Source organism: Pygoscelis adeliae, unplaced genomic scaffold (assembly GCF_000699105.1).
Source record: "Pygoscelis adeliae isolate BGI_AS28 unplaced genomic scaffold, ASM69910v1 Scaffold40, whole genome shotgun sequence".
NCBI lineage: Eukaryota > Metazoa > Chordata > Aves > Sphenisciformes > Spheniscidae > Pygoscelis > Pygoscelis adeliae.
The window spans coordinates 37,366-52,412 of NW_008823953.1; the positions used below are offsets into that span (position 1 = coordinate 37,366).

Here is a 15,047-nt window from a genome sequence, read left to right on the forward strand (position 1 = left end):
CAAGAGGGCAAACCGCATCCTGGGGTGCATCAAACACAGCATAACCAGCCAGTCAAAAGAGGTGATCATCCTGCTGTATTCAGCGCTGGTGCGGCCTCACCTTGAGTATTGCGTGCAGTTCTGGGCCCCACCATTTAAAAAGGATGTGGAGGTCCTTGAACGCGTCCAGAGGATGCCCCAAGCCTGTCAGCGTTTAAGAGGCATTTGGACAATGCCCTTAACAACATGCTTTAACTTGGTCAGCCCTGAATTGGTCAGGCAGTTGGACGAGATGATCGTTGTAGGTCCCTTCCAACTGAAATAGTCTGTTCTATTCTATTAATTGACTGCAGTGAAAGAAAAGTGGCAAGTACATTTAATATATGTCTCACAATAAATTCACTGCCTCCTTTCTTTGGCTTATTAATAGTATTATTTGATTAGAAATGCAGAAAGAGTATCATGGTGAAAGTCTACTTGAGAATCACAACAATGATCTTGGATCTGGGACTCTTCTCACCGTGTGTGATACCCAAGTGGAAATAAACAAATGAAAAAAAAATCATCCTTGGGTCAATTATTCTATAGTCTAGGCAAACATCTTCTCCCTTACCTCAGAATGTATCCAGACACAGCAAACACACTCTCTGCCTCAACACTATCTTTAGCTCATTTATTTTTAATCTGTTAAAATATCTCTATAGTGGAAAGTGACTATAAAATCATTAAGATCACCATACCTCTGAATCAAAATCCATGAGCAGAACAATTTTGTCTCTGATAGAACTGAAAAGATTGTGCTTGTGGATCAACTGGAAGACGTCTTTATGCCTCAGAGTTAGGTAAATTTCTAGGGCTCTGCCATAGCGCTGGTCATAAGTATACCTGATAAAAAACAATGTTATAATACATGTGGTCTTACATATCTAAGTGTAGGAAAATTACCTATGAGGGAAAATATAACTATACTCTAGGATGTAAAGCTTGTTAGGATGCTACTTGATCTGATGAATATCTAAATAGTTGCTGTGATTCACTTTTGTTAGAAGGAAATAAAACACTGGGCAACATTAGTTTCAACTGTTTATATCAGCCACCGCATTTGTGTTCTGACCTGTGGTTCTCTGCATTTTCATTTTCCCACTTTCAAACCACAGGGAAAGCCACGCAAAACGCTGGCTTTTCTAGTTTTAGAAACTAATTGGAACTCTTCAGAGCTAAAAAAAACCTGTTTAAAATTTTGGGACAGACTGTAACATAGCAATAGACAGTAGCTCTGCTTTCTTCAAAGAAGCAGTATGAAAAGAACTTAACATGGGAATCAGGCTGAGAAAACCAAAGAGCTTTATCCCTGTACAACATAGCCTAGAACCAGATCAGTTTTGGCACATTTTCCAGCCACATATTTCCACAGTAACCCTAAATATACTACTTCTGAAATAGTGGGGAAAAAGCATCATTTTATTTTCCTGTGGGTAATTCTGAAATGCACACTTCACAAAAGAGGCTTCCTCTTACAGCATAAAGTGGAATGCTAGCTATTTGCTTTGGAAAGAGGAGTAGCAAATCCAACCTTAAACTAAACTCTCTGCTTTCATACTCAGCATACACCTTATAAGGAAGGGAAAAGAATTGCTAAGCTGTGCAATCAGCAGAGTGGAGAGTAGAGAAAGCTGGTACTCTGTAGACTGCCGCAAAGCAGATATTTCTGTTAGGAGAGTTAGGCAAATATTTATAAACTATAGTATACCATTTCAAGCTTACTTTTTGTAACAGGAGTTTAAAATTGTACTCACAATTCCGCAAGTGTTTGTAGCAAAGTCCTGTTCTGTGGATCTTTCTTCAAGTGATCCACTACCGCTTGAACTATGATTGTGTTGTTGTAGAGATCTCCAGGCCACTCTTTTATCAGGGTTGCAAACCCCTATAAGAGATTGTAACAGAAATAGAAAGAACTGCCTAAGGAACATTTCAAAACATCAAAGCTTCAGCTAAGCCTCTGAGATTATACCTGCTGTGCTTCACCTCTAAGCCACTTTTACATGCTCACAGACGTTGTACAGTGCAGAACACAAATTTTTCCTTCTTAGGGCAATGTTATTAAGATTCATGAAGCTGGGTCTCTTTCAGGTGCTGTATCCTTTGTGCAGCACCTCGACCACTTGTGCTACATTAAACAAACTAAAAATAATAGTATTTATAAAAAGTAACCTATCTCACAGTATTCGCGTGCTCTGAAGAACATTCTACCTATTCTTTTAAAATCTAAACCAAAATTCATCTTTTTAATCTTTTCATTATCGTTGAATTATCCACTGAAAATCTGTTTGAATACAACAGAATTTGCTATCAGAATTCCACATTGCTGAGGGTGTTTTGCTGGCAATAGCTATTACACGTGGACACGTCAGGCTGCAGTACCTCGTAGTCACTCTCCAAAAACTCATGCAGGACCATTTCATAGATCAGAGGTTTCAAAACTGGATCCCGTCTGGGCAAGTAACGACTAATTGCCTATAGGAACAAAGAGAACAAAGTGTCAGAAGGGGAATGACATGTAACATCCTGGTACACTGATGATAGAAAAAAGTTGTTGTGAAACAAAAAAAAACAAAGCTACATGCAAAACATGGCTCTTGGCAAACACTGGAAGCACTGTATATTCATATTTGTAAGCAGTGTCCTAAAGTTATTTACTTTAGGTTTGCACACATTGGAATTGTATTTCTAACGAAAATTCTTTCAGATAAGTAAGATAGTTGTAAAATACTAGTTAGAACGGGAGTATCAGCCTTTACGCTTCGAGAAGTCTGAATATTTACTGCTAGTCATTTAGAAAATAAAACCCACAAAAGACCCCTCAGAAGAAGAAATTTTTCAAAATCCATTTTGTCCAGTCTTGATCTTCTACCTTGTAAAAAGGTATAAGCATTCATTTGCTAAAAACTGTGTACTTTTGATTTATGACTTACTGTAAGGTCACTACATTTTATGAAGAGTTCTGTTTTGCCAGCTATTTTTACATACCCAAATGAAAATTAATTTGAGAATACATCTCTCCACAGAAAGGGTGAAGGCGTGTGGCCTGCTGCTCTACAGGTGGTGTTAAGGAACTGCTTTCTGGCAGGCAGGAGATGAGAACCTGCCAGAATGAATCAGCTCATACCCTGGAATTTCAGCACAGCATCTTATTAGCGCTATTATTCCATGCAACTAGAGGCCAAGGTTGTTACCGCCTGCCAAAATAAACCCTACCACTGCCAGCTGTGTTGGGACTTTGGGATTTGTAGCTGAAGGCCCAACACTGATGAAATTCCTCCAAACACTCAGAGATGTTGCCTGCTGCCCACTAATGGCACACGATGCAGTAGCATTTTGTTATTGAAGTTGCACGAACAAAGCAGGAGAAATAACATCTCACTACATCATTTTTTTTGCAGTTTTACAGACAGTAATGACTATTCACAACAAATTCTCCTAGTATTTAAATCAAAATGATTGCCTAAGTTACATATTTCATTAAAGTCTTCCATCCATAGGTGAAAAAGGAGGTAAAAATAAAAGGCCAATAAAAAAAAGCATTGTTAATGACTTTGCAGAAATTAAAAGTTCATTGCTCACAGGAGACCTCCTCTCTCCCCACACAGTTTGAGCCTGGCCAGTCTTTGAAACGTAGCACGCTGCCAACATCAGCTCCCACCGTCTGTCACAGAATTTAATAGCTAACTCAGGGCACGGTCTTGCCAGCTGCCCTGGGGAATCGTATTCCTGACCCCCTCATAAAAAAGCCTCTTCCAGCCATAAAGCAAGCAAGCTTGACATCAGCTGGAACCTTGAAGGCAGAGGACAGTCTCCAACAGCTGTTTTCATACCCACTTTCTACCTTCCTGCCACCTCCTAAATGAACAGCCTTGCCCAAGAGGCTTTGCTGCAACTCTTGGCTGTGGTTCGGCCTCACAGCGAGCTGCGGAGCGGTGCAGCTGCCTTGTTGCGTGGGGGCCAAGCTGCCTCGTTGCATGGGGGCCAGGCTGCCTCAGGAAGGAAGTCTCTCCTGCCCCAAGTCCCACTGCTTTGAAGGAAAAGTGCAACCACCTCCTGCAGTTTGGCCCCCGTGCTCAGCAAAGACTGAGAAGCATCCAAGTTATTTTTAAGCCTAGGCACAAAGGTGAACTGAGACCTGTGCTGCAGCTTACAAACTCTTCCTATTTTATTTTTAAGCAGTAGCTAAGGAGCAAGGTCAGTTGAAAACCTGCAGAATCAGGATGCCTTTGTATTAATTCCTGAACCACATGGTGAAAGTGACTTTAAATAAAAACAGGATACTATACACAGAAATATTTTCTTCCTTTGTTTCTTCTTAAGATCTGCTTTCAGACTTTTGATCAATAGGTATAAGGGCGGGGTATACACAAGGAAGTCCATACAAAGTTGACACGAGATAGCTTAAAACATCTCACCAATAAGCCCAAACCACAATTATTTATTCCTCAGAGGATACCTATGAGATGAAAGGGGCTGTGTGGATAATGCTGCTCTATGCTACGCCCGCCACAGTCAGGTGAAGTCTTTCATGTGTCCTCTAGCCAATGTTTGGTCATTAAAGCATTGCTGCTGCTAGCTGATGCTCCTGCACCCCTGCTGAAAGTCACTGCTGTCACAGCAGAGTCAACAGAATGGAGCATATCCCTCATGCCACAATGGCCAGCACCCGCGGAGTTTGGCATCTTCCTCCAAATCCATCTTCCTCCGCTGTTTGAACTGAGACATTGGATTTTACACTGAAGTAACTCGAGCACAAGCATGTAACTCCATCAAGCCACCACTGCTGGAGGAGGAGAGGAGCAGATCATTGCAAAGCTGTAAAATCTTGAAACTGCTGTAACAAGGTTTGCCAGAGGACTTTCACTGAAGACAGGAGAGACATCAAGATACCAACGTGCAACCTCTGGTAGCCAAACAGGACCTTTTAGTACAGAACACTCAAAAACCCCCTAAACCTACAAGCAAACAAACAACACACATCCCACAGGCTTTGACATTGTGATATCACTAATTAGTCCCTCTGCAGGAAGGGAAGTTTAAACCTTTAGTTTTACTGCACCTTAGTTATTGGCAAATCACATTATATTGGAAACATCAGATTTCAGGCAACCACTTATATGCTGCGCAAATTCTTTAAGAAAATTACCTTTCGAAATACACTGTGTCTCCAAATCTCAAATAGAGTCTCCTCATCAGGGCTTAAAGCTGTTACAGCCCAGTTACGCTATCGTGTTTAATACCTGCTGGTTGGGTAAATAGGTAAAAATTCCAAATAGCATACAAGTGACCCCAACCATTTCAAGAACCACTTCATTTAGATCTGGCTTAACTTAGTCCATCCCTTATGATTTTCAGGTATCTTTAGGAACTTGGGAAAAGTTATACGCGATTGAAATAGTAAAATAAGAAAGAATCTTCTAGAACTGCAGCTTGAAGCTGAATAATGTAATGGACTGCATCTTATGTTTTTCTAAATCTGCCTTCAAGGGGCTGAAAACAACCAACTGTTTAGAAAGGCAGTAATTTAGCAGAGATGTTTTTGCGGCAAACCTGCAAATATTTTTATATTTTACAGTCTGCTGGATGACATAAGTGGAGACAAGAAAAACATCCATTCCAGACACTCGCATCCAAAAACCAAAATAAATCCAAAAGGACTAAGAAGCAGTGTATCAAAATTTCACTTGCACCTGCACTCAGGTCCTTCATTGGATTGAAACAGAGAGACAGAAACATGAGATTTCATCTTCCAAGGTGGCAAAGAGTACACCGAAACACTAGGAACTCATACAAAAGGCAAGGCTGTCCTCGCACTGGAGTGGCTCTAAAACAAAAGCCAGACATTTTTGAAAACCATAATGCTGAAACACTTTCGCTCTTTGAACAGAATTAAACAGCTCAAAACCAGCAAGGGACTGCATCCTGTGAGATCTTAATAATATGTCCTTTTTGGCTCATTGGGTTTGAATAGGAAGACATAAAATTCAGAAATAAACATACATGCATTACCAAAGGGAGTATGCATAATGTTTTCTACTAGTTTGGCAGTGACAGTGCAATAGCCTCACGTCCCGGGCAATTTATTAACTGGTAATCTCACATTAACGTGTACCGTTACAGTAGCTGGTTTGTGACCAGCGAAAACACAAGACAGGGCAGACTGCTCCTCTTTCTTGCCATCATTTCTAGCACACAGCACAGGTTTTCCCTGTTGCTTTGCAATTTAACTACTCTTTGACACTTAAAGCTGTGGCTCTGTTGCAAGGGACTTGGATTTTCAGGAAAGGCTGGCACCCACAGACGCTATTTTCCTTAAGAGTTGGGGTAGGATTTTTCAGGACATACTGGAAGGGAGTGAAAAGTAAATGGGAACGATGTATTTAACTGTGAGCATCTTTGAAAGTAAAGGCCTTGGGGTGTGGGTCTTTTACTTGCGGGCTGTCAACAAGTTAAAAATAGGTAGCCAAGTACCTGGATGTGCTGTGCCTCCAACCCTGTTTTGAGGCTTGTTACCATATACACATCAATGTGAATGACAACTGTACAACTAGAGATCTGGGGAAGGAATTTTGAGGGCAGTGTTATAACCTGCTACCACACTAGTGCCATTAAATGTGATCCTTTAGATAACTTGGTCAAAACATGCAGGAAATATATCATGCCAATTAGTTGAGTCCAGAGGTACAAATTAACTTACCTTAAGCTGACCTATTTCTTTAAACTTGTAAACTTCAAATTCCCAGAGTTCTGTGTTTTTGCCAAGAATTTTCTGGCACTTTCTGGAAGCAAGATGAAAGGGGAGAAAACAGAAGTAGGTAGACAGAATAATACAAATGTGACAGCATTACTGCAAGGATTCCTTTCTCCTTTCTTCTCCCTATCAAGACACTTTCAAAGGTCATTTATTCTGGCAACCATTGCTTCAAGCGGAGTATGCCAGGTACTCCTCCTTTCAGATCTTACAATTTCTTTGCATCCAAGAGGACTTGACTGCTTACTATGCATTCACTCTTATTGATTAGGGCCATATTAACTTTATGAGTGAAATTTTTAAATCTCAGCTAAACTGAGCACTTAAAAAGATGTGCTTACACATACATATACATGAAAACACAAATCTTAAGTAATTTCTGGTCCTTACTTTAGATACCCAGATTTGACATTTTTGTTTACACCCACATAACCACAAATTATTTTCTCATGGTCTTACATGTAATGACACACTAATAAGCTTAAGATTATCAACATCCAAAAAAACCCTCTGTTTTGAAAATCTAGTGTAACTGAAAAAATCAAGGCTTACTTTCAAAAATGTATATGTCTCAATTCTAATTAAACTTTAGAAAGAATACAGTAAATTTTGGGTCACTACAGGCAAGAAAATATAGGGTGCAGTAACACATCTGTATGTTTTGAATCTTCAGAAACTCCAGAACACACAGAAAAATCAACATCACAAAATACTTCAGAATCAATAATTTGCTTTCACTTTTTCCTCACACAGACACACTTCAGCCAGCAAAGAAAATCTTTAATATGTTACCGAGCAGCCAGGTCATACTCTCCTTTCTCCACTAGGTGATTTATATAGGCTAAACCGATGTCCTAAAGGGAATAAAAATAAGGAATTAGTTATAAAAGTTTGAAAGTCAAATACTTGACTACCACAACAACCATCATTCCAGCTGCATGCACCGGTTAGGTCGAGCACAATGCCCTAAGTGGATACCCCCAGCTCTCCTTTCAATATAGGGCCCACAGACCAGTCAACACAAAATACTTGCCTAGACCACTCACAGGTTCAAATTCAGATGCTCTTTTAAATAATTCTCGTAATGACATTGACACTGGAAAGACTGTGCCACATCTACATATTAAGGATTGTTCAAAACACAGAGCTGATCAGTCAGTGTCTGCATTAGCTATCTCAAACATAAAACCACCAGCCATTGTATGAGACACCTTCTTTGTCAACACAAAGTTTGCAGAGGGGAAAAACACTGATTGAGAATATAAATCCTAGTGCTGCTCCATAAGGTAAAGGAATTACCAAGAATTTAGCAAGATTATTACATATTATTACATACTAAATTCCCCTCTCAAGTGTTTATCACACACGTCAGCTGTAAAATTATTTTGGTAGGCATTTAATATATTAAAATTTTGGTGAAACAATCATGCCTTCTGCTGTAATTCCAATGATGGTGTCAAGGTCAACACAGCCCAGTGTACCCACTGCACAACTTAAGAATCATATCACTAAAATCACATTGTTTCCAGCAAAAAAGAGGATTGCACAATGAAAAAAAAAAAAAAAGTCCTTGTTTCTTACAAAAAACATCTGGGTCTTCTGAGGTACAACACAAAATTTTTGATCAAAATCAAGGACAGTACTGAGCAAAGCAGAATATGAACTGAGATACCTAACAACTTCAATTGTTCAATATACTACAAACTTTAAAAAAAAAAATTCATGCACATGCACCAGATTTTAGGATTTAATTCCACTATAGGAGCCATCTTTGTACTTTCAACTTCACCATTATCAAGAACGAAGATTTGTGGCAGTCTCTTTCTCCTGTGGGCCAGCTCCCCAGTGAGCAGAGAAAACGGTACAAGGAAAGGAGCCATACATCTGTGGCTGTTTAGGACCCTTGCATTCTGCTCAAGACGTGCAGAGGGGCAGCGATCATTACTGCAACCTAAAAAAATCCCCAAGACCACCACACTTGTCAGGTGGTGTGAGTGTGGTATCACTGGTCTGACTGCTGCTGGGCAGCAAGAGCATGAGTTGGTTTTAAATCCCTGTACCACTAATCCTTCACTTAGAGCTTGATGTCAACATTTTTTCCCCTCAACACATTCCATAGGTTTTGCATTAGATACCAAATACTCAACAGCTCTGCTTGTATATACCCACACTGAATTTCATCCTAGTGGAGCAAATTTTTGCAAACCAAGAGAAAAGCTTCCCCCCCACCACCCCGTTTGTATTGCCAGGACCTCCTTTAAGAATTCTTTACATCTTTTGCAAAGGTCACAGAGCAGCTAAATCATACAAACCCTGTGATAGGTGATAGCATGCCATTAGGCCTTGATTCAACTTCTGGACTACACAAGAAGAAAAGAATTTTTAAGACATACTGATATACAGTGTGCATATTTGTGCTGGTTTTGGCTGGGATAGAGTTAATTTTCTTCACAGTGGCTGGTATGGGGCTGTGTTTTGGATTTGTGCTGGAAACAGTGTTGACAATACAGGGATGTTTTCGTTACTGCTGAGCAGTGCTTACACAGAGTCAAGGCCTTTTTGGCTTCTCACACCACCCCACCAGTGAGTAGGCTGGGGGTGCACAAGAAGTTGGGAGGGGACACAGCCGGGACAGCTGACCCCAACTGACCAAAGGGATATTCCACACCATATGACGTCATGCTCAGCATATAAAGCTGGGGGAAGAAGGAGGAAGGGGGAGGGGGGGGGGAACGTTTGGAGTGATGGCATTTGTCTTCCCAAGTAACCGTTATGGTTGATGAAGCCCCGCTTTTCTGGAGATGGCTGAACACCTGCCTGCCGATGGGAAGTAGTGAATTAATTCCCTTATTTTGCTTTGCTTGCGCGCGTGGCTTTTGCTTCACCTATTGAACTGTCTTTATCTCAACCCACGAGTTTTCTCACTTTTACTCTTCTGATTCTTTCCCCCATCCCACTGGGAGGGAGTGAGTGAGTGAGTGACTGTGTGGTGCTTAGTTGTCAGCTGGGGTTAAACCACAACAATATTATAGCAGTAATCTGGCTAAAAATTAAACACATCTTCTAACACTGTACTTAAATACAAACTTCCATTTAAAGAAGCAGCAGTATTAATGAAACACCAATGTGTTCACACTGAGTTCAATTTAAACAAACAAAAAAAAAGAGCTAAAATTAGCGGTGCTTTTGTGGCTATTACATTATCCCCCCTTTTGTCTTAAACATCGATACCCTTTGCTGATCTGTGAAGCAGCAAAATATTTCCCTATAAACATGGGAAATAACTATACAGGAGAAAAGGAGCTTAACTATGTAAAATAATGAGAATTGCAAAGCAACGTGAGAGCGCTAGATGTGAAACCGCAACTGAATTTCAATAGCATTTAAAAGGTCTTCCAATCGCACCTTTTAAACTCCTGCCAAAACCCTGTCACATGTACAAGGTAAAAGTTAAAGAGAAATGTGTCACCCCCGCGCCCCCAATCTCTAATATTTTAATACTATGCTACTTGAAACAACAGCAAATTTAATACAAAAGTAAAAGCAAACCCCACCCCCCCATCAGCAATCAGAGAAGTGCAATTCTCTTCTTTCTAATGTCAATAGCACCTTCATAAAATCCAGATCCTTTCGCGTTTCACACACTAAGATTCCTGTTCTGCAGCCGAAACCAGCAAATCCAATGCTAGTTGGAGTGTGCCTAACAGCTATTGTCTGGTGCAATACAGACAAATACTGGAATGTATGTGTAGCATCTCACAGCGTTCTAAAAGAAATCAGATATTTTGTCTTGAAAAGAAGTTTTGAGACTTACCAAAATCTTGTGCTTTTTTATGGTCTTCTGACTTATCTCAGCTGCCATCAAAGCTTCCTATATTCAAAAAGTAGAAAACAGAGATACTAGTCAAATACACAAACTTTCAACACAGAAAGCTCTAGAACTGCATATATCAACTATTTTTCAGAGCAGGGTGTTTGAAGCACTAGAATTTTTAATGCCATGGTTGGATGAACAGCTTTGAATTCATACTCAAACAAAAGCAGTCAACCAAAGACAAACTACTTTTGTTTCCATCTGGGTTCACTCCACATTACTATATTAGGATCAAATCGCAAGATTACAACGAAACAGACAATGCAATCGCATTGGATCATTTTCAAATGAGAACCCTTCACTACCAAAACCTGCGGGGGGGGGAATCAGGAAAGAAGGCTACCTTTCACTTCCCCAACCCAAAAGTCTTCTCCAGTCAGACTGATTTATATTTAAGTGTCAGTTGCCATTCTTCTACTTCTTTCAAATGTACAGAAACAAAGCTGGCACTTTTACAAACCAAATGAAATCTTTAACATACATCATAACACACAAGGTATCTACTACCTTGAATGGCTTTCACAAAGGCACACGCACAGCTGTCACTTGCAAATTACTGGAGTCTTCAGGGACCAAATGCTGTGATTTACATAAACTGCAAAACTGTACTCATCATATGAATTTGCTATTCAGATGCAAAAGCATCCACAAGGATTTAAACAAATCTGCATGAGGAATACCATGATTGCATTAAGAAAAGGAATACGTGCTGAATGGCTTTCCCACTTTTTTTTTATTATAATGGGTGTCCAACAAATAACACGTAAATAAGCATTTGCAAGTTACTTTATGCATCGTAACAAGTGTTCTAAGTCATTAACTGCAGGACGTCAGAATCCAGAACACTGGGTGCATGTTGATATTGTCTGTAAGAATTATTGTTGTTTCAGATGTTTAGATATACATGCTTAAACACACCAATATTTATGCAACCAAATACTGAGCCGCTTTTTCTCCAAGGGAGCTGTATACCTTTTTTTTTTTTTTAATATTGGCTCTACTTTTTTGTGAGTAACACTATTTTCAGCACCAACACCTACAGTCCGAGCCCATATTATTTTACTTTTAAAAGCTTCAACACTGAAGGTAAGTAACGCAGAGCAATGCACACTACCCTAACACAACCTTTTCGCTCTACAGTGGAAGCAATATAGAGTGGGAAAAATCTAGTATTGCCCGCCAAGTCCATTTCCCTTTGCTCTTTAGTGGGGATAGATCTAGAAAAATATCCATGTAGCTCATTAGTTAACTGTTCTGCTGCTTTAAAACCAAAAACCAGCTTTAATAATTTTCAGTGACAGCTAATTCATTTCATATCTGATGCTGAGAGCAGTATTCACAGCATCTAATTCAGCTACCTCACTTGGGTCCAATTCAGATGAGTTGTTTCAGTAGGAAGATTAACTCTCCAGAGTGATGGAGAGATGTATAGTCAACTCCTACCCTTTACAAGCATTTAGTCACTGACTGTAGGAACAGAAACTATCCAATCCAAATGACCTAGCAGAGTTCATCATCCCACCCCGATTTCTAAACCAGGAAAGCCTGAAGGAAAGAATGTTGTAAAAATTACTTCGTATTTCTTCTTTTCAAGAAGCCAGTCAATGTGGTCATCTTGGTCCCGCTCTTTAGCCACAACCACATCTCTTGGGCTGATGATATAAAAAAGTGATTCACCTTCCGAATACTCTGCAAATGCATACACAGTTTTATCGTTATTATAATATTTTCCTCAAGTAAAGCCCTGCTTTTTAGTACACCCTTGAGGGGAATTTAAAAAGAGGAGGATGCAAGGAAGACAGCAAGGCTACTCCTGCAGAACATGCTTGTTTGGGAAGCTGTATTATCCAATAAATTAAAACTGGTTTAAATGGCAAAATAGCTCTCAAAAATAAAAAATCACTACAGCTTATTGCAAATTCTGATTCATCCACTATGTGTAAACTTTATGATGGTTTAGAACACATTATTATACTTTTAGAGGACTATTACACTACATAGCCTGCAATAAACTTATCCTCCCCATCAAGGTCAAGGCCATCAAAAGCATAAATGATAGATGCTATAACCCCTGGGGACACAGCACATCATTACAGCAATGTATTTGCAATGCTATAAGTTAAGGTTATATGTATAATGCATTTGCTTATACCATAAGCCTTTATTTTTGAGCAAGCTCAAAGTAAAAATGTACTTAAAGGTAAAATCAAAAACAGAAGATGGCTGTTCAGAATGGTTATTTCCACAGAACCCATGAAGAAACACCATCAATATTTTGTAGCTACAGGAAAGAAAACCATCTCCATTCTTAACTGTATCTATACACGCATACAAATACCCTCCTGAACTGATAAACGATTCACAAAATAATGCTTGTTTTAAAGCCATCCAAAAACTTTAGACTTGTCAGATTAACTAGAATATTCATTAAGCGTAAAAGTACAGCTGTGGGCATCAACGTTCTGCTTAGGGACAGGTATAAAGAAAACCCAATTCTATTGATAGCAGCAGAGATGTTCTGGAGATGAGGAGGAGATATACTATATTTCTAGTGGCTTAAGGGCATTGATGTACACAAAGAGGCCTGCCAAGCCTATGATTTGAAGCATGCTGCCAGAGAAGATGCTTAAAAAATCAGATTCATGGATTTTAAAAGCCAGAAGGAATGTTTCTGTATAACACAGGCTATATAATCTTCACCAAGGAATTCTGCACCAGCTTTGCCATGCATCTTTCTGAACTACAATGCATACCAGAAAACCATCCCATCTTATTTAAAAGACTGGTGTGCCAGGGCTTAACCTCCCTGCCTGTTACATAATTAAACCTATCTTCTAGGCTGAACTTGCCAAACTCCAGTTCCTATTCATTACATTTTACCATTCTGGGGTCTATTATACGCCAACAGCTTTGTCAGTGCAGGGAAGCTAAATGTGAGTGTGCCCCTTTTAAGTTGATCCAGGTGCATCTCACTGTTGAAGTGTCATTTATTCCGTCTTTGTCTCTAAAGCAGCTTTTCCAGACACTATATCACTCATTTCACTATTCCTGAAGCCCTTTGTGTCCAAAGAGACAGAAGAGGTCCTATGGATCACATGCTGAATACATCTCCATCAAAGATACTGCCTTCCACGATACTGGACATTACATGAGATCTGTATTTCTGCCTTCCCCAGTATGTCTGACTTAATAGATTGCATTACAAATCATGATGTTTAAATATGCACATTTGTTTTCTTTCATGTGACTGGTTCTTGTGGATTTCCACTTTACGCTTCAGTGTCATAAGCAGTTATAGACAGCTATTCAAGGAGATGACATAAAAATGAAAAAAGTGGTTGAGGTCTCCCAAATCAAGTCTTTTTTAACCAAGTAATGAAAATAAAACAAAAATTAAGAACACCTACCTAAATGATAATCTCTACATTCATTTTCCTGAAATCCTCGTACTGTTAGTGCATCAGAAGAGATCTCTTCACAGGACTCAGGTAGGGGTTGTACAATATCCAGTCTAGGCCTTGCACAACACTCCACTTCCTAGAAAAATGCAAACATCTTAGTTGCATCCTACACGATTTACCTTAGCAATGCCAACTGATGGTCATCTACAACCAAGGCTGAAATTCAATAGCTGCAAACATTCCCAAAGGTGCAGCACTTTGCACTGGGTACTCAGTTGCAAACCATAAAAGTTGCAAAGTTGTGCTCCACAGAGTAGCTGTAATCGCATCTGAAACACAAAGGAAAGTTATTCCTACTCTTGGCTTGCTTCCCTTGAACAGATCAGTGCAGAGAAGGAGGTTTAGACAAGACACAGGTCGAACCCTTCCCCTGAGTTTGCTCACTATTTTTCTGTTCTTGGTCACAGAATTTTTCAGGGTTATCACAGATGATCATCAATCATTGCATTCAACAAGCAACAGAACAATTTAAGACACGTTCTCAGCTGGGCTCAGGCCCCAAAGGACAGAGCTCTATGAATCAATGATATTCTGCTACCTAGATGAACTTGGGTTTTTTTTTAGCTAGTGTTTAAGCTTGCGCTTTTAAGCGTCCAGCAGCAGTAGGGAAAAAAAAAATCTGAGAATAATCTAAAACCCTTGCTGTGCTGATGGCCTTAGAGCAACATGAACTTTCAAGTGCAATGTAGGTGGTTATGGTAAGACAACATCATGGATTTTCATCTTCTATCCAAGGGAAATCGCTGTCTTCAACTAGCTGTATTTTTAATTAAGTCGAGGTCCAAGACAATTCCTTATTTTCTACTTCTGGCTGTGAATTGTAACAAAACATAGAATGAAAGAGCGAGGAGACATATAAAGTGGATTTACACAGCTCTAGCCTACCCATTCGGCAGCAGCACCACTCGGGTCTTTTCTCAATTTAACTGTTCCAGTGCTG

At 39.6% G+C, this 15,047-nt stretch overlaps 1 protein-coding gene across 1 annotated transcript in view; it reads right to left on the reverse strand.

Annotated features, from left to right (window-relative positions):
• The window catches only part of VPS41 (vacuolar protein sorting 41 homolog (S. cerevisiae)), a 110,610-nt gene that overhangs the window by 24,427 nt on the left and 71,136 nt on the right, over nt 1–15,047 (reverse strand). The window contains exons 11-18 of the mRNA XM_009321437.1: nt 14,054–14,183; nt 12,220–12,335; nt 10,587–10,643; nt 7,565–7,626; nt 6,719–6,800; nt 2,401–2,493; nt 1,776–1,903; nt 720–864 (exon numbers count right to left, since the gene is read on the reverse strand). Coding sequence (XP_009319712.1) covers nt 720–864; nt 1,776–1,903; nt 2,401–2,493; nt 6,719–6,800; nt 7,565–7,626; nt 10,587–10,643; nt 12,220–12,335; nt 14,054–14,183 — 813 coding nt within the window. The remainder of the gene's footprint in view (nt 1–719; nt 865–1,775; nt 1,904–2,400; nt 2,494–6,718; nt 6,801–7,564; nt 7,627–10,586; nt 10,644–12,219; nt 12,336–14,053; nt 14,184–15,047) is intronic.